Source organism: Acinonyx jubatus, chromosome E1 (assembly GCF_027475565.1).
Source record: "Acinonyx jubatus isolate Ajub_Pintada_27869175 chromosome E1, VMU_Ajub_asm_v1.0, whole genome shotgun sequence".
NCBI classification, from domain to species: Eukaryota; Metazoa; Chordata; class Mammalia; order Carnivora; family Felidae; genus Acinonyx; species Acinonyx jubatus.
In genome coordinates, this window is record NC_069397.1 from 47,489,830 (window position 1) to 47,509,146 (window position 19,317).

The 19,317-nt window shown below is 41.8% G+C and overlaps 1 protein-coding gene and 1 long non-coding RNA gene across 12 annotated transcripts in view; one reads left to right on the forward strand and one right to left on the reverse strand.

Annotated features, from left to right (window-relative positions):
- The first annotated feature begins 777 nt into the window (after positions 1–777).
- Positions 778–19,317, forward strand: part of CEP112 (centrosomal protein 112) — a 468,883-nt gene continuing 450,343 nt past the window's right edge. For 8 of the 11 annotated variants that reach the window (XR_003416799.2, XR_008294088.1, XM_027048061.2 and 5 more), the window contains exons 1-4: positions 778–916; positions 7,767–7,880; positions 11,210–11,400; positions 13,990–14,162. Coding sequence is in view for 8 of the 11 variants with exons in the window: in XM_027048061.2 (XP_026903862.2) it covers positions 7,775–7,880; positions 11,210–11,400; positions 13,990–14,162 (470 nt within the window). In the remaining 3 variants the exon portion in view is untranslated. Of the gene's footprint in view, positions 917–945; positions 1,269–7,766; positions 7,881–11,209; positions 11,401–13,989; positions 14,163–19,317 lie in introns of those variants that run through there. The other 3 variants (XM_027048062.2, XM_027048066.2, XM_027048069.2) reach the window with 3 other exon arrangements.
- Positions 10,958–19,004, reverse strand: LOC113596090 (uncharacterized). Its single transcript, XR_003416800.2, has 3 exons — positions 18,845–19,004; positions 14,818–15,072; positions 10,958–11,169 (listed from the first exon to the last, which is right to left on the reverse strand). It is a non-coding gene; the product is annotated as an uncharacterized LOC113596090 (long non-coding RNA).

Genomic DNA, 19,317 nt, shown 5'->3' on the forward strand with positions numbered 1-19,317 from the left:
TAAATATACTTCAGAGCCTTTCCAGAAATGCGATAGAAGACCAAAGAACACCATAACACAGCAATGCACACACGGAGACTGCCCTGAGGAGGTTGAGGCTTCCTGGGAGGAGCAAAATTACATTTTCCACTCTATCTTGCCATTCTACACAGAACTGATAAGCACAAAACCTTCTGTTTTATTTCAGCATCTTCAGAATTTGGGGGCAAGTTTCTTGAAACCTCAGATAGTTCTGAATGCAAAAAAAAAAAAAAAAAGAAAAAGGAAAAAAAAAAGGGAACAAGGTAATGCTCATTTTCCCTCTTTAATCCGACCTCATTCACTTGTGGGTTGTGAGATACCAGGCAGTAAACTCTCACTCCTTGAGACTCAGCGACGTCTGTCCAAATGGGCACACCCTTTTGTGAACACCCTCCAGCAATTCCATTTTTTCTCCCCTCTACTTGTTTCTTCTCCACGACGCCTAAAATGTTTACGGGCTACTCTCCTCGCGGGATGCCCGAGGGCAGCCTTGGGCGGACAGCGGTAGGATTTCCCAAGGAACCTCCGCCTGGGACCCGCCTACGGGCCTTTAGGCTGCGAGGAGGCCGGGGAGGCGGTGCGACCACCCGCAGCGTCGCCATGGCAACGGCCCGGGGCCCACCACGCGACCGGGAGGGCGGGGAAACCAGCGCGGAAGTCCCGCCCTCGATTTGCCAGGCGGAGGCGGCCCTCGCCGGGAGCGTCGCCATGGCAACGGCGCCGCGCGCAGGCTGCGGCCGGAGGGGTGGGGCAGGGGGCGGGGAATGTGAGCGCGGAAGTCCCCGCCCCCGGGCTGCTGGGCGGTGGCGACGGCGGCGGCCCGCAAGGATTTGAAACCGTTTCGCGGTGGCGGCGGCGGGGGTGGCGGCGCGGCGGCCGACCGGAAAGCTTGCATGTAGGGGCGCCAGGTTCTTGATTTCCCGAGTTTCCCCGTCCTGCCCCTACAACCCGGGTTCTCGAGTGGAATTTTGCGCAGGGTGGCGGTCGCCCCGCCCGTGCCCGCCGGTCCGGGGAGGGGCGTCGCCCCGCAGGCCCCGGGCCCGTTCGCAAGGCCTGTGGGGCGCGCGCCCGGTTGGGGGGCTCTGGGCGCAGACCGCTGCTGTTCCTCTTGTGGAGTGAAACCCAGCCCGGGCGCGGACGGGGAAAGTTCTGGGTAAAGTTTGCTGGGCGGATGGAGCTGGTCCGCGAGCCGGGGTCCAGAGATCGGACCGCTCCGCTGGGGAGGAGAAATCTGTGTCCGGGACAAGGTAGGGAAGCGGCCGCTGCCTCGCGGCCTCGCAGGCCGCCCGCCCCGTGCCCGCTCTCCACTCTTGCAGGGGAAGTTCCTCCCAGGACAGGATGGGCGACCCCAGAGTGAGGGCAGAACCCATGTGCTGGCTCCTCTGTGGGGACAGTCCCGACAGCAGTGAGCTCGGGAAGGCCTGGCCCAGCATCGCGGCGTGCTGGGGCCAGCGAGGGTTTCCGAGTTCCATTGTGCAACAGAAAACAACATCAGTACAGACGAACAGCCTGTATTCTGATCACTGGGTGGCTATATTATTATTTGTCCTTTATGTTTAGAGAGGAGTAAAAATAAGAAAAGGCAAATGAAACGACAGGAGCCTCCGCGTAGGGGTCAGGCTGCAGCGGGGTGGAGAGCACGATGACGGGCACACAGTGTTCAGGCCCAGCTGCCACTTTCCGTGGGACTGACTCTAGGTCAGTAACTTAACTTGGCTAAGCCTCAGCTTCCTGCTCTGGCAGGTGGCTTTGAAATAGTGCCTGTCTCCCAGGGCTATGACCGGGAGACGTTTGTAAACACACAGCATGCTCCTGGCACCGTCAGGGAAGGCTCTATCAGTGCTCGCCTAACTGTCCAAACATCCCATGCACCTGTAAGACTGAGCTACTGAGGGACGTATTTGAAGTTTTCTGGAATGACTTACCATACATTTAAAATATGTTTTGAACAAAATGGTTTTTTTTCTTGCAACTTTCAGGAATGTGTTTATTGTGTTTGGCAACGGGCATATATATATGTGGGGTGTATTTTTTGTTTGGCAGTGTGGCTGCTTTTCTTAAAAGCCTTTTTTAAAAGGCTTTTAATATTTGTGGCCTGCTTCTTTCTGCCTTGCTGGCTCCTATGGCAGCTAAGCACCTTGAGAAGGTTTTAGCTTATTTGAGAGGCATCCACATATAAATAGGTTTTAAAAAAGACGATGGCAGTGAGTTAAATAAAAGACATGATCAAATATAGAGTATAACTATTAAGAAGAGTCACCCAATTGACTTCTTTTTTTGGTTTTGAAGTAATTTATGTGACTAGTAGGCACATGAGAAGTACTTAAAGCCTCAGTCAAAGATAGAGCTTTAAATAGTGGTAAAACTTTTTGATTAGATGGAACTAAGTAGATATAGCTTGTTTATAAGATGTAATTTGTGGGGCGCTTGGGTGGCTCAGTTGGTTAAGCATCTGACTCCTGATTTCGGCTCAGGTCTTGATGGTTTGTGAGATCGATCCCTGCATCAGGCTCTGCAGAGACAGGGCAGAGCCTGCTTGAGATTCTCTGTCCCTCTCTTTCTGCCCCTTGTGCACTTGCACACATGCTCTCTCTCTCAAAATAAATGAATGAACTTGAAAAAAAAGATGTCATTTGTGTAGGAAGAATTCCTTGAAGGTTTGAAATGGTAACAGTTTTTCCTTTTTGCATTTCTTAATTTTATTGGAGAATAAATAAGGGATAAGGAGATGCAGATTTTTAGCTTTTTGTAAATATCATATTGACCTTTTGTGTTAAAAAAATGTGTACTCCAGTATTGTGTCTCCTTATAACAATTCCAATTGCCTTTCTACTTTTCAAAATATGCCTTTATTAGTTGGAGATATTGCTGACGTGTATGTAAATGGCCCACAGGTTCCATATAATGGATCTGAGAGCTAGGGACTTAGAATTTTAATCCTAGCATTGTGCTTTATTTCATGACTTTGGGTGAGTCTTTTAACTGTTGAGTTTTAGTTTTCTCTAACGTTAAACATTAACATCTCCTGCATGTGTCAAAGAATTTATTGCCAGTTAGTGATTATTACAAATCTTTTCCTTTAGCTTTATTGGTGGGTGTTGTCAGGCAAATGTTTGAGTACGAGGGCAGGATGCATTGTTAAAGCCTGGGAGTATACTCCTGGGCTGGAGCTGTGTTCAGAATTCTGGGTTTGTGAGTTTCTGTTTGTCTGGTCATCCATTTGAATAGTTGCTTTTCACCTTTATGATCTAATACTCTGCAGTGGTATCTAGCCTTTTGTTACCAAATACATAACGGGTGTAATTATATTAGAATGCAGTTAGTTATTGTAGGAATGCAAAACAACCATTCCAAACACCCCTAAGCCAACTAACCAATCAGAGAATGCATTTAAATACAACTTCTCTTAACCAAGTCTTAAATTTGAAAATATGTTTCTTCTACTGTGATGCAGAAGGTAGGATTGCCAGTTTTGGTAAATAGAATTAAGGCCATATAATATTTCTTAAAAAAATTTTTTTTTTTAATGTTTATTTATTTTGGAGAGAGAGACAGAGTGCAAGGCGGCGGGGGTAGCGATGGAGGGAGGGGCAGAGAGAGAGGGAGACACAGAATCCGAAGCAGGCTCCAGGCTCCGTGCTGTCAGCACAGAGCCCAACGCGGGGCTTGAACCCACGAACCATGAGATCATGACCTGAGCCGAAGTCAGATGCTTAACCGACTGAGCCACCCAGGTGCGCAGCCATATAATATTTCTATTCTAGCAGATCTGTTTGGTACTCAGAACAGAGTCTTTTAAAAAATTATTGGTCACGTTAAAGTGGGACATTATTCCCTTTTGTTAGCACTTATTTACCAGTCAGTTCTTTAGCTTCTAATACGTGCCACATAAAGTGCTAGGTGCCTACTAAGATGTGTAAGTCAGGGGCCCTGCCTTCCAGGAACACGTCACAGATGGTGGAAGACGTGTAAATAATATATAGATGTGTACAAAAAATGATAGCACGATGAATGCTGCTCCCAGATGTGAGCAGGGCATGCTGAGTCTGGCACAATGGGCGTCTAGGCCGAGCAGGGCAGGCTTTATTCAGTAGTGCCATTTGAGTTGTGTTTACCTGACCGCAGGCAGAGGGGACAGCCTGTGGGGAAGACGTGGAATCGTGTAAGGGCTTGGAAGGTTGGAGGCATGGCACGGAGGTCATCGGTGGGGAGGTGGCCTTTGGTGGGTGGGTGTATTAGGCAGTGTGTATGTAGGGAGAGGTGAGAGATGGTCTGGTGGTGCGGAGCCTGATGCAAGGGTAGAACTCACCAACCTTGAGATCATGACCTGAGCTGATTGAAGTCGGCCGTTTAACCGACTGGCACTCTAGGAGAGACTTTAAAATAGAGTGATATGCTTAGCTCTGCACTTGGAGGTGGCGGGGGTGGGGGGGGGTGGGGGCTTCTTCTGGTACCAGTGACTGAAGCAGGGAAACCAGATAGTGGGTTGCAATATCTCTGAGATAGTGGCAGTGAGAAGAGAGATGACAGGCAGGTTTTGAGACATTTCCGACTATTTGTTGATATATTGACTTTGGGGGGAGGGGTTAGAGAATGGGAACGGGGGAGGGGATGGAGACCCCGGGAGCGGAGAGTTTGAACCCGGGAAGAGGTAACTGATAGGTGATCGAAGTGTCGGCAGTAGAGAGGAGAGTCAATGCTTTGGATGTAGAAGCAAAGGAGGATGGAGGTATTCTGTTCTCTTAGAGGGAAGCTGAGAGGCAGAAGGAAGAGCCTTTTGGGGTGTCACCACCTGACTATTATTTTTTCCATGAAACGAGGTAAGATTTTTTTTTTAATTCAGAGTGAGAGGAGGCAAGAGCAGTTTGAGGGGCTTTAAAATGTCTGGTAAAAGCTTAAAAGCTGCTTTGTGGAGCAGGAAATGGTGAAAGACACCTGACAATTCGGGTAAGGTAGGAAGCTGTGTGACTACAGGCAGTGCCTGTTTTCTCCAGACCCTTAGTTGGGGATTGAAGCAGGCGGTCAAGGAGCACAGTCTTGCTGAGGGAGCAGAAGGAGGAGAGCGTTTAAGAGGGTAAGAGCTGTGATCTGATAGAAGGGATTTGGGAAGATGAGAGCGACGGGAATGAGGAGGACAAGGGCTAGTCAGATGCTGAGGGCCTCATAAGAGGAGAGTTTCTGGATTGAGGTTGGAGGGGCAGCGGTTGGGATGCGGCAGAACGGATCTCAGTAAGTGTTTTCCTTCCGGGGCGAGGCTGGAAGACCCCAGAGAGTGGGTACCATGGGCCTGAGAGAGAATGGGTTCACCTCTGACAACCGGGAGGGAAGTCATGGCGGCCAGCAAAAGCTGTGGTTTACTCCCAGACACAGGCAGAGAGAACTTTCTAGGAAGAGCCTGTTGGTAGGTAGTAAGATAGAAGGCACTGTGGTTAAGTATTAGAAGCTGGTTGAGCAGAGACGAGGCCGGCTGTGGAGGAAGACAGCTAATGAGGCAGAACAGAGCTTTTTTCCAACATATAATTTGTAAATGAGTAAATGACAAACTGGGGACTATGTGTAATGTAGAGGGAGTCCATATCCCTTTCAAGACATTAAAAAAATTGTTTTTAATGTTTATTTATTTTTTAGAGAGAGAAAGAGTATGAGCGGGGGGAGGGTCAGAGAGACAGGGAGACACAGAATCCGAAGCAGGCTTCAGGCTCTGAGCTGTCAGCACAGAGCCTGATGCAGGGGTCGAACTCACAGACCATGAGATCATGACCTGAGCCCAAGTCAGACGCTTAACCGACTGAGCCACCTAGGTGCCTCAAGACGTGTTTTAATTGAAAGGAACATGGTGAGCGTAGATAGTTTTAAGGAGTTTTGTCAAAATCTACTGAGTTTTGGGATTCACCTTCTTACATATAGTATTTTTCTTGCTAATTAGGAAGAAATGTGAGGACTGATACTTTAAGGTTTTTTTTTTTTTTTTTGAGGGGAATTAGCATTTTTGAATTTATATACAGTTAAAAATCACTTTTTTGGTTTACAGTTTGCTGAGCTCCTACACATGCCTGGAACAGCGTCTTCTAACCTCCTATACAGACAACACGCGGAACAGCCCCGGCACCCCAGCTGTGTTCCTTGTGCCACGGCCTTGTGTTCAGTGCTGCCCCAGCTGCTGAGCCCTGTGAACCACTGTTCTCTGTGCCCACACTGTTTGCCCTTTCTAGAACGTCATACGAATGGGTCCATACAGTGTGTCGCCCTTTGAGAATGGTTTCTTTCACTTAGCGGGCTACAGTTGCGTTTTATCCGTGCTCCGTTCGGATGCCAGTGGTTCATTGCTTTCTGTTGCTGAGTACTCCTTGGTTGTGTGGGGACATCATAGTTTGTTTGCCTGTTCCCCGGGGGAGGGTCATTGGGCTTGTTTCCTGGGGTTTGATTACCCAAGGAGATAGCAGCTCTACGAGGTTGTGTGAATAAAGACCGTCTCGCTTGAGGAAACACCCAAGAGTGAGATTTCTGGGTCACGTGGCAAGCGTGTGCTGAATGGCGTAAGAAGCTACGAAATCGTGATCCCGGCTGGCTGTGCGGTGTCGCACTCCTACCCGCAGTTCCTGAGAGTTCCTGTCATTGTGTGCGCTCACTGGCATTTGGTATTGTTTATTTGGCATTTTTTATTTTAGCCGTCCTACAGAGTGTGTAGTGAGAGCTCGTTTTGACTTTAATTTGCGTTTCCCTAACGATTAATGATGCTGAGCATCTTGTTATGTGTTTAGTTGTCATTTGTATAATTTCTTTGGTAAAGTGACTTTTTTCTTTTTTTTTTTTTGCTATTTGTATTGGGTTGTTGTCTTACGGTTGGGTTTTGAGAGTTCTTTGTATGTTCTTGATATAAATCCTTTGTGACTCATATATACATATATATGCGCATATATATATGGGGGTGTATATATATATATATATATGTATATATGATTTGCAAATATTTTCTCCCAGTCTGTGACCTATCTTTTCAATCCCTTAATGGAGTCCTTTGCAGAGCAAAAGTTTTTTTTCTGTTTTGGTGAAGTCCAATATAATAATTTTCACTTTATGGGTGGTTCTTTTGGTGTCCTGAGAAGAAATCCTTGCCTAACCCAAAGTCCTCAAGATTTTCTCCTATGTTTTCTTCTAAGAGTGTTATAGTTTTACATTTTACACTTAGGTCTGTGATTTGTTTTGAGTTCACTTTTGTCTACCGTGTGAGGTTTAGGTTGAGGTTTTTTTCTTTATTTTGCATACGGGTGCCCAAATTGTTATAGTATAATTGTGGTAAAACCTGTTATTTCTCCGTGATTTGTACCTTTGTCCATACTGCGTCCATACTGATATGCACCAGCTGTCCATACTTGCGTTGGTCAATTTCTGACCTCCGATTAGTTCCATTGGTCTGTGTGTCTTCTTTCACTAACACCGCATTGTCTTGACTCCTTAGCTTTATAGGGCATCCTAAGATCAGGTCGTGTGAGTTCCCCAACTTTGTTCTTTTTTTCCTGAATTGCTTTTACTCTTCTAGTTCCTTTACCTTTCCATATGCATTTTTAGACTCAGCTTGTGCATATCTACAAGGACTATTGCTGGGATTTTGAGTGGGATGACAATAAATCTATCGATCAGTTTGGGGATATTTGACACTAATGTGTTTTCCTTGCTCTCTTTCATCAGAGTTGTGTGGTCCTCAGCAGACAGATCTTAATATTTTAATTTTAAATCTCTTACAGACTGAATTATGGAAATGGGAAGTGAAGAAGAAAAGTGGGAGAAGCTGGATGCAGAATTTGATCACTTTGTGGTAGATATGAAGCCCTTTGTTCTAAAATTACCTCATAGGTCAGGTAAGATTATGATTGTAAACTTTAAAAAAAATGTCTATTTATTATGTTTGAAAAAGAGATTGAGAGGGAGAGCAAGCACTCAAGTGGGGAAGAGGCAGAGAGAGAGGGAGACAGAATCTGAAGCAGGCTCCAGGCTCCGAGGTGTTAGTGCAGAGCCCGACACGGGGCTCGAACCCACGAACTGTGTGATCATGACCTAAGCCGAGGTCAGACGCTCAACCAACTGAGCCACCCAGCTGCCCCGTAAACTAGATTCTTAAGATTAATTTTTTTCTTTATAATATTTCCTCAAACCAGTGAACTGTCACAACGAAAACAAAGCTGAATTCCTTTAATAACAATTTCATCTGAAGCTGATGTAGGATTGTTTGCTTTGAGCTATTCAAGGGTAAATAGAAATTTAGTGATAATATTCTAGAAAACTGTGGAAAGATCTTAATATGATACCACTCTTAGACATCATGAGCTTAAAGCCCATGGATCTCTAAAGTTTCTTCAGAGAGTTTAAAATTTCTTCTCAACTATTCCTTCCTGCATCTTTTTCCTCCCTGAAATGCTTCCTCTTTCAGGAGCCTGCTGTCCCTCTGCTCTCTAACAGTTTTATGTATCAAAGCAGAAAAGAATCTGTTGGTCTTGTATGCTTGTTGGTTGACTGAGTGAAATCAATTGCAAATGAGTTTTTGTTGCTACCTTGTCTGCATTTCTTGGCCTGTTTTCTCTAATTATGGAATGAGAGTCTCTGTCTCAAATCAAAGACTTTCCAGATAATTTAAGGCATCAGAAGACAATTGGAGAGAGTTTGGGGGGGCCAAGATGATTCTCTAAGTGACAATAGGCTGTAAAGGCAAATCTGATTTGGTAGTTTGGCAGTGGAGAGCGGGAGTGGGGCCAAGAAACTCTGGCTTTTACCTGAGTTTTGTCCAAGTTCCCTCTTTCCCTGAGGTGTCTAAGTGAACCGTGTATTCAAAATGAGGAAGCAACTCAACATTAGATATTTGTTCCAGGATGCTGTGCTGGGAGAAGGGAGTGTCGTGTAGCCGTTATGCTTTCTAGTGGTCCCCATTGTTCCACGGCTGTAACCTTTCCTAGTCAGCATGGTCTTTCTTCCAGGCTTCTTTCCCAACTGTCTTCTCTTGCCTTGTCAGACTTTAACCTCCTCTTTCTTCTTCTGCTAGTCTTCAAGATGCATATTTCATGTCCCGTGGCCCATTCATGGTTATTTGTATTATTTGTATATTATTTGATTAATTGTATTCACAATGATATCTATGTTGTATTCTCTTATGATGTTCACCACCTTTTTTTTTTCTTTTTCATTAGATCTGCTCATTAGGAAAAACTTGTATTAAAGTCTTCCATTATAAATGTATTTCAAATAAAACTACCCTCATATTTCATCTTCTTTTAAAAACGGATGTTAGGTACATAGAATTGGACTAATTGTAGTCTTTGGTTCATGAGTCATTGCCGGTATTGGTATATCCTGCCCTTTTATTTAATTAATTAATTCATAGTGAATGATCTGGAACTCACATCCTAGTCAAGAGCCTGAACAATGATAATAATTTATATCTTCTTCTAGCTAAATTCTACTTCTGATAATTGCTCTCCCCAATATTGTAAGTAGAGTACTGAATTCTTTTCAGTAATCAAATTGTACTGAATTCTGGCCATTAGGATATTATATAGGTTTCAGTTTTCTGCAAGACATTGAGAAAATACATAGTTTGAAAAAGTGTTTCCTTAAGTTTATCTGTTTTACTTTTCTTTTTGCCCCAAGTACCCCCAGTATTTCATGAACTTTGCTTTGTGGTTATATAATTTTCAAAGCTAAAAATACAAAACTTCTTCAAAGGTTAGCCCTCATACCTGTAGTGATAAATCTGGTATGAGCAAAGTGGTAAATCCAGCCCTCGCGATTTTTGTAGGTAAAACAATAAATGAATGTGACCTTTAGAAACTAAGAGATTAAAGCAGACTTACGATTTATGTTAGATATATAATCCTCAGGTTGAGTTAGACTGATAAAAGATTAATGTCAAAATAGCTTTCATGAGACCTAAAAACAATTCTGTGTCACGTTCAGATAAAGTAGTCAATAGGTTATATGGTGGATTAAACGGTGCTGTATTTTTAAGGTAGTTTTTAAAAGGATAATTACATTTGCTAAATTACATGTTAATAGCCCTCAATTATTTTTAGAGGGATTAAAAGAAAACCCTAAACTAATCAACTCTAAATCTGAAATTTATCAGCTTTAATAAAGAAAACATTTGGAATCTAATTTTATTTTTTGTTATTGTTTTTTAGAAAGGGAGAGAGAGAGAGAGCACGAGCCGGGGAGAGGGGCAAAGAGAGAGAGAGAGAGAGAGAGAGAGAGAGAGAGAGAGAGAGAAAGAATCGTAAGCAGGCCCCATGCTCAGTGCAGAGACTGATGCGGGGCTCAATCCCATGACCTTGGGATCATGACCTGAGCCAAAGTCAAGAGTCAGATGCTCAACTGACTGAGCCACCCAGGTGCCCAAGATCTAATTTTAGATTAAGTTTAAAATGCTTACATAAGATTGCATTTAATATCTCTTTTGGTTTATATAATTGGAATCATAGGAAGATTTTTTTCAAACCAACAGATTATCTTAGAGATGTGTTTATAGTAAAATTTTATCTCTTTTAATATTACTTTATCTCTTCTTTATCTGGTAGTGATCCAGAGATTTTATTTTTTAGAAAGTACTTCTTTGCATTTGTCTTACCTGATCACTAATGAACTGAAAAAGATAAACCGTAGACCAGGGTGTTGGCGAACTGTAGCCTCCCAGGGCCAAATCTAGCCCGCTACCTGTTCTGTAAAGTTTTCTTAGAAAATACTGATGCCCATTTGATTCCATATGGTGTGCGGCTGCTTTCATGTTATGGTGGCAGAGCCGAGCAGGTGTGCCAGAGATCAGACTAAAATGAGGACTATCTGGCACTTGACAGAAAACGTATGCCAGTCTCTGCTCTAGACCAGAGCAGGTGTTTTGTAGGTCTTTAACGTTTTATTTTCTGAAAAATCCAGCTTTTTTTTTTTTTTTTTTTTTTATGTTTATTTTTGAGCGAGAGAGAGACAGAGTGTGAGCGGGGGCATGGCGGGGGCGGTGTGCAGAGAGAGAGGGAGACACAATCCGAAGCAGGCTCCAGGCTCTTAGCTGTCAGGACAGAACCCAATGTGGGGCTCGAACCCATGAACCGTGAGATCACGAACTGCGAGCTGAAGTCGAATGCTCAACTGACTGAGCCACCCGAGTCCCTGAAAAATCCAGTTTTTAATAGTTCTTACGTATCTCTAGAACGACAGAGGTGTGCGCTTTGGATCAGAAAGCTGTGTGAGCCTTCAGGAACAGGTGCAGGACTAATGGGCAGGAAGAATCGGAACCTGTATGCCAAACTGTTACTGCATATGCTTAAGCGAGGAGCTCTCGAAGGCCCCTTTACACACCGACCGGAACCAGGCACGCTGAAAACCTTACCTTCCTACATGGTAGGTGTCACTGACCGGAAGATGTATGAGTTCCATTTCTTTAAAAGTGTCAATTCATCATCCCCTTTGGGATTGGTTATATTATTGAGTTACAAGTCCTAGATAATACATTAGTTAAAACTGTTCTTTTTCCTTCCTAATTTACTTTTTACTACTTTGAATAGAAGTCAGATTTGGCCTTAAGGGGACTATGCTTATTGATGGAGCCATCCCACAGTATTCTGCAGTATTTCTAAAAAACTCACAGTGAATTTTTTTGTATTGAGCCTTAATTTCCCATTAGTTTTTGCTGGATTACATTAACCATCATTTATGTGTATTAGTAAATTCTAGTTTATGAAACTCTTTCACACACATTATTAAAAAATTCATGAGAGGTTGGATTGAGTGACTTCTAAAGTTCCTTTCTTCTCTAATGAAATGATGACAGGAAGTTGGGAGTTTATACTTTGTTCAATTTCACTGTCAAAATCAGCTATTAGAAAGGCAATTATAATTATGTTTCATTGGTTAATTGTCACTGTCTTGATCCTTGTAACCATGAAATATGCCTTGGTTTGTGTGGTGTTTGATGAATACTTGAGAAATCTGGAGTACTAGGTATTGGTAGTGGACTGTTTTATGTATGTACGTATATATATATATATATATATATATATATATATATATATACACACACACACACACACACACACATACACACACACACTATATTAGTATAGTATCATAATATTATACTATACTATGTAAATATAAATATATATATATATTTTTTTAAGAAAGCTAACTTTGTGAGTTAACTCTGGTTAACTTAAACTCATTTGCAGTCAAGAGGCACATTGCACACTAAATGATAATTTCTGTTATCCAAGGTAGAGATGCCAAAAGTTTTTTTTTTTTAATTTCAAGGTCATTTCTTTTTTTTTTTTTTTAATTTACTTATTGTTTAATTTATTGTTAGCATATGGTGCAACAGTGATTTCAGGAGTACATTCCTTAATGCGCCTTACCCATTTAGCCCATCCTTCCTCCCACAACCGCTTCAGCAACCCTGTTTGTTCTCTATATTTAAGAGTCTTTTATGTTTTATCCCCCAAGATGCCAAAAGTTTTGATGCTGTTACGAATTGTACGTTAAAGTAGAGCCATATATTTTGCTTCAGATCAGTAGCCTTGGCGATGGTAGTTACGTGATATTTGAACGTTGCAATGACTGCCTCATAAAACTGCTGCGCATGTCTGACTTGGGATAGAGGGTCGTGTGTCACCTCTCCCAGAGAACACCCTCTCGAGGATTCTTTGTGTGGGATTCAGAGAATTGTTGGAGAAGTATCCAGTTAATGCAGAGTTTTCTTCAGAAGGTATCAAGAAGCCCACGCTGCTTGAAAAACTATTAGTGGGCAAATGTCCTCTTCTTAAAGACCCAAGGAGGAACGTTTTCTGAAACGTGTTCAGATGTTAAGATACCAGTATATTGCATCATACTCATTTCATAGAATCATCGGAAAGGCTTTACTTCACAGATAATAACAACAAGAAGGTCCAGAGACCCGTGTTGGATTTTCTAGTTAGTTTATGGCTTGGCCAGAACTAAATTACAAGTCTAGCAACACCTCTGTTGCTCCTCCTTTAGCTTAATTGTCTAGCCTAATTTTTGTTTTTGATTTTTATCGATTGTGGGTTCTCTGCCCACTGATTTTGTGTGTGTGTGAAGAGTAATTACTGATCACACAAAGAAATAGAGTACATGATTTTAAAAAGAACATTCCATTGCTCTTTTTTTTTCTTTTTAATCGGGCATTTCTAATATTCCATTTTATCTCCACTATCAGTTTATTAGCTTCGTGTCTCCTTTTTAGTAGCTGCCTTAGGGCTTACGATTTGCATCTTTAATTTGTGGCAGTTTACCTTCCAAAATATACCAATTTATGGATTATGGAAGAACTTTACAGGATTTCCTCTTTCCATTCTTTGTGCTGTAAGTTTCCAAACATATCACTCCTACATGCATTTTATTATTATGGTTATTTTTAATTTTAATTCCGGTGTAGTTAATGCACAGTGTTATATTAGTTTCAGGTGTACAATATAATGATTGCACACTTGCGTACATCGCTCAGTGCTCATCCAGACGAGCGTACTCTTAATCCCTTCACTTATTTCCCCATCTCTCCACACACCTCCCCCCTGGTAACTACTAGTTTGCTCTCCAGAGTGAAGAGTCTGGTTTGTTCGTTTGGTTCCTTTTTTCTTTGTTTTGTGTCTTAAATTCAACATATGTGTGAGATCATTGTGGTCCATTTACCTTTTTATAAAGCTGTATTTTTTTGCAGCACAAATAATTATTAGACTTACTTGTCATGTAATTTTTATCATTTATCAGATTTCTTATACACCAAAACATAACTAAAATGTAAAATGTTATCCGTTTTATGTATTCTAATATTTTATAATTCATTGTGCCTTTATGATAATTGAATTTGAGTATTTGAAAAGTTATTACCAAACTTGAAACTTGATGGACATCTTAAGTAATTATTTCATTATAGTACATTTTGAAAGAATAATTTTTCTAATTTTTAAAAATCAGTCCATCTATTTTGATGAACCAAATCCAGCACAAGCAAAAGTTTCAAGCCCGGAAGGATTACCAGACTGGGTAATGGGTGAGCTGGGAACCAGTGACCACAAATTAAATGAATCGTGGAAGCTTTCTTCTGGAGAAGATTACTCTTTGGTGCAGTCGCCGACTGATGTGCACAGGTATGCTATGAAAATAGGATTCAAATGGGATTCGTCATTTAGCTTACCTTCACAACTTCATATAATGTTTCTCCTGGTGGTGTTTTTCATTTTTTTCATTTTTATGGTAAGTAGTTGGTTTAGTTTATAATTTTGTTAAAGTTGAGGGCTGTGAAGGGATGTTGGGTAGGTAAAACAATTTAACTTTTATCATATATTCAAGATTCCCATTGCATATTTAGCCCCTTCTGGGTATCCGTTAAATATATATACATGTATTTATATATGTATATATGCCAATACTTGGAAAGTAGTGCCTGAGAATCTCTAAATAATTTAATTGTCTGTGTTCCTTCATGACAAGCCTGAATTAAGAACATTATCAGTGACTTGAACAAAATATAACATCCTGCATATTCGTTTCGAAGCTTATACTTGAATTTCTTTTCTTTTTCCCTATTGAGCAGTATTTGTTTTGGTTTAATAATGACTTAAAGGTAAACCCCATTCAACTGTGCTTTCCCACTAGAGTACTAAGCTTACGGATTTTTAGTGCAAAGAAAGATAAACTTCTAAGTTTTGCAAATACACAAAAAGTAGATTATTGTGTGGGATAACTTTTGGCCCTTACGGGGGATAGATTTACGTTGGGCTTTTAGCAAATTTTGAATTTTACCTTTGGCACTGTTTTCCGAAACGTCAAAATGTTGCACGGTGGCAGTTGACATGGATCATACTTTATACTTCATCCTCAGCATTCTCTTGGTAGTTTTCATTTTTTGGAATTTGGTTTGGTTACCAGTGTCATCTCTCTTTTGTGCCGTAATTTTGTTTGGTTTATTCCTCAATCAGATGGAGAAATGCTATTAGTGATGTGAAATGTCTTCGTGGTTGACGCAGCGCGGTTGATGTTTTTCAGGCCTCAGGCATTCTGGTGGAAAAGAACGGACGAACACAACGTGAGAGATCCAGTCCCTGTGAAATGTTTTGGTTAGAAAGGGGACATAAAATGGAGAGGCGAAAAAGGAAGGGGTGATAGAATTCAGGGTGCATTCAGAAGATTAAAAAGAGGTGACTAGATGAGTCCCTGGCACACGGTGTGCAGTTCTTGGTCTTAGCAGTCGTAGGAGATTTAAAAGTAGAGGAGGTGTTACTGTGGAATTTTCGTTAGCCTTATGGCAGATCAACGGAGGTGTGAAGAGAATGTGGTCTGCATGCAAAGGAAAACACAGTTCTCGGTTTGGCTGAAAAATCCATCGGGTGTTTGCCAAAACGTTTCTTGCGCGTCCACCTGAAAGCTGCGTTCCTTGTAGGTATAATGCATATGGAGTTTACAGTATAAAGGTGAACTAAAGTAGTTTCCCATATCTTGGAGCTGAGACTGGAGGTTGGAAACGGACGATCTTCTTGGACCGAATGAATCACGTGCATAGATTTGTTTTGTTTGACTTCTGTAGTGTCTTTAAGGATTTTTGAACGAGTTATCCAAATTGAACAATTGGGAGTTTTACATAAAAACATAATTTTCTGGGGGTGCCTGGTTGACTAAGTCAGAAGAGAATGTGACTCTTGATGTCAGGGTTATGAGTTTGAGCCCCATGTTGGGTATAGAGATTACTTAAATACATTAAAAGAAACCAAAACTTAAACAAAAACCTGACTTTCTGGGCTCCTTAAAAAACTAGAGACTCAGTCGTCTTTCCAGAAGCCAGTCACACGTGGGAGTCAAGTGACACTTGGTTACTGCCCCAGTAAATGCCTTCGCTATTCGCTGCTCATTTTTGGCACTGACTTTGAGGATCAGTCGCATCTCTGTTTGACTATGAACTTTTTCTCCCCTTTTAAGTAGGGTCGAGAGGTGGAAGAAGTATTTCTTTTAACGCTTTTGCATCCTATCACAAGTGGAAAAAAGAAAAGTAGACGAAGAGGGGTCCGAAAACTCAAAAAGAGGAGGGAGACCACATCTTTGTAGAAGTGAAGAATGTCCCTACGTCTGGCAGCATAATCACTTGTTTGTGACCCAGATCCTGCAGAAATTCGCTTTCTGATGTTGTTTTAGATAAACAGGGAAGAGCATTAGGTGCACGGATTAATTTCCTTGTAGTGGTTATGTGTAGTTGTGGGGATATTCGTGAAGATTGAGGTGTGTGTTAAATTGAGGCTTAGGGTAGAAAACAGACTTGAGATCTCAGGAAATCCAAGTAATGGACTTTTCTTTCTCGGAACAGAGGATAACGTTTAAGAAAATTCAGTGAGAATATTCTTCAGATATTACCCTGTGACTTTTCTGGAAAATGATACCCTAGTGAAATCTCCATAATTAAAAACATTTTTAAAAATTTTACCTATTTGTATTTATTTATTTGTTTACTTATGTATTTATTTTTGAGAGACAGGGAGAGAGGGTGCAAGGAGGGACAGGAGAGGGAGAGGGGGAGTCCCAAGCATGCCCCACGCTCAGTGGAGAGCCCAGTACGGGGCTTGATCTCATGGCGGTGAGATCATGACCTAAGCTGAAATGAAGAGTCAGATGCTTAACTGACTGAGCCACCTGGGCGCCCCCAAATCTCCCCAATTTTAACAAATAACTTCTTTTTCTTTGTTGCTCACCTATAATAAAATAGCATTTGATGCAAATTATTCAAGTATGAGGCGTTAGTTATCAGTTATATAATAAGTAATTAACGGGAAAAGCAGGTAGTTCTTTGGTCCTACTCAACGCTTCAGATCTCACAATTCGAAAAAATCTTGCCTGACACCCCAGGTCTATTTAAGTGACTCTGTGTTTCCTTGTTCGTGGCGTGCAAAGTCTTCTGTTTCTGTTCTCCGTGCTAGACTGTAAATGTCAGGAGACAGCGACTGTGCTTTCGCTATTTGCACTGTGTTTCCAGTGTCTCGCACTGGGCGGGGACCTCTTGGGAACCACGTAAGTATTTATATTTGATAAGTGCTTACATGCATGAGTGACTGTGTTGTGTCAGCCTGGGCCACTTACTTAATTTAATCTGTACAAAAACCTTTGGAGACAGGTAGATTGTGACAGAGAGGATGGCCCACAAGGATTAAAAAAAAAAATCTTTTAGGACAAGTTGAGGAAAGGATCCATTTTAGAAGTTAAGAGAGGTGTGGATACAGGCTATAGAGATGCCCTTCACACACCATGAGTGATCTAAAGACAGTGAGCTGGGAAAGACAGACTGAATGAACTATCTTTTTGGTCAAGTGTCCGAATATCTCCAAGGCTATTTGACAGCCATTTAGTGCTGCAAAAACAAAAGCTCTCAGACTGTCTTTTCTTCTATTGTTCTCTTCGTTTCATTCCATCTATTTGCAAATTTTAATTGGACTTAAAATTTGAAGCCACAGGTCCACGAATTAACAGATATTTGTAATTTTGTGAACAGGAAGGCATTAAAAAGAGTAAAACTGACATTTCTTTTAGCTAATGGCAATAAAGTTGATTTAAAAGCCAAGTAAACACATGATGTGTGAGATGAGCTCAGAAGGGGCAGGAAGAGCCCTACTGATGGTCTTACTGTGCCAATGAAAAAGTCAGTATCTGCTACTGTTGACCTAGTACATCTCATCAGTTCTGCAAGAAATTGTTTTAAAAAGTTTAAGAGGCTTATAATATTTGACACATGTATGTTTTTATAGTGAATAATTTATTGTTACTTAGAACTGAAGTTTAATGCTGCCTCATAAATTTTACAAGCACTTCAACTTGTCCTTTGAAAAACCTCTTTAATCTTAAAAGATTTTCCCCCTTAGTGTTTCTTTTTTGATCACTTTATAAAATCCTGCTTTACTTAGACCTTTTTGTATGTGAAGTATTTCTAATGGCATTTTAGATTATGCTGTTTGTGTCCTAGCCTTTTCATATTGTTAAAGATGCAGGGCCCTTTTGAAGCCTCTTTGTTAGCCCTCCCTATTCAGGAGAGGTGGCACCTTCCCTTTACCTTTATTCTTCCTGTAAGAGACGGGGCGTTCTTCGTTCTAAACACGTTAGAAGTAGTTTGAGGTTATATGCTATCGTGCTTACTCTCATGCTTCCTCCCCCCCCCCACCCAAATACACATCATCCACTAGTAAGCTTAGCATTTCATATTGGATTGCTTCGACGTGTAGCTAGTCCCATCCTGGTTTTATTCTTTGCTTTCCTTTTTCACCTTTCTTGTTGAAGGTTATGTTATTACCAGTGTTTTCTTTTAGAAAAACCACTTTTTAAATTGCATTGCTGTTTTATTAGAGATCTATTACTGTATTTTAATGTCAAATATCTGCTTTTCTTTTTAAAAATTTTTTTTAAAGTTTATTTTGAGAGAGAGAGAGAGAGAGAGAGCGAGCGAGCATGAGCAGGGGAGGGGGAGAGAGAGAAAGAGGAAGAGAATTCCAAGCAGACTCCGTGCTGTCAGCACAGGGCCCTGTGTGGGGCTCGATCCCCTGAAATGTGAGATCGTGACCTGAGCCGAAATCAAGAGTTGGACGCTTAACTGATGGAGCCACCCGGGCGCCCCCTGCTTATTTTCTTGACAGTGAAAAATTTACCTACGTTTGAGTTTGGTGCATGGTTTTACAAAATGTTACTGATGAGACCACAGACTTAGATCTCATCCCTGTACAGTTGGGCTAGTTTCATTTAGTTCTACAACCATGAGCTGTATCCATGGATACTACTTCCTGGGCATCCTTCGGGTACTTACCACTATGATCTGGTAGAGACCTTAATTGCCTTTGCGGTTGACGGACTTCTGGGTAACTCCATGGTCCTCCTCTGGGTGTTCACAGTCTTATAATCCCTTCCTCTTGAGTTCAGGCAGGACCTGTGACTTGCTTCTCATAGGATATGGCAGTGGTGATGGGATGTCATTTCCATGATTACATTATGACACATAAGGCTCTGTCCGGCTAGCAGACTGACTTCAGAGTCTTGCTGTCTTTTCCTTGCTGGCTGTGAAGAGCCAGGCTGCCATGAATTCTCTAGCTCTCAGGAACTGAATGCTGCCAACAACCATGTGCACGGGGAGGGTGGATCCTTCCCCGGTAGAGCCTCCAGATGAGAACCCAGCTCTGGGCAAACCATGATGGCAGCCTGCATGGCCCTAAGCAGAGGACCCAGCCCAGCTGTGTCTGTACTTCTGACCCACAGAAACTAGGAGAAAATACATCTGTGTCG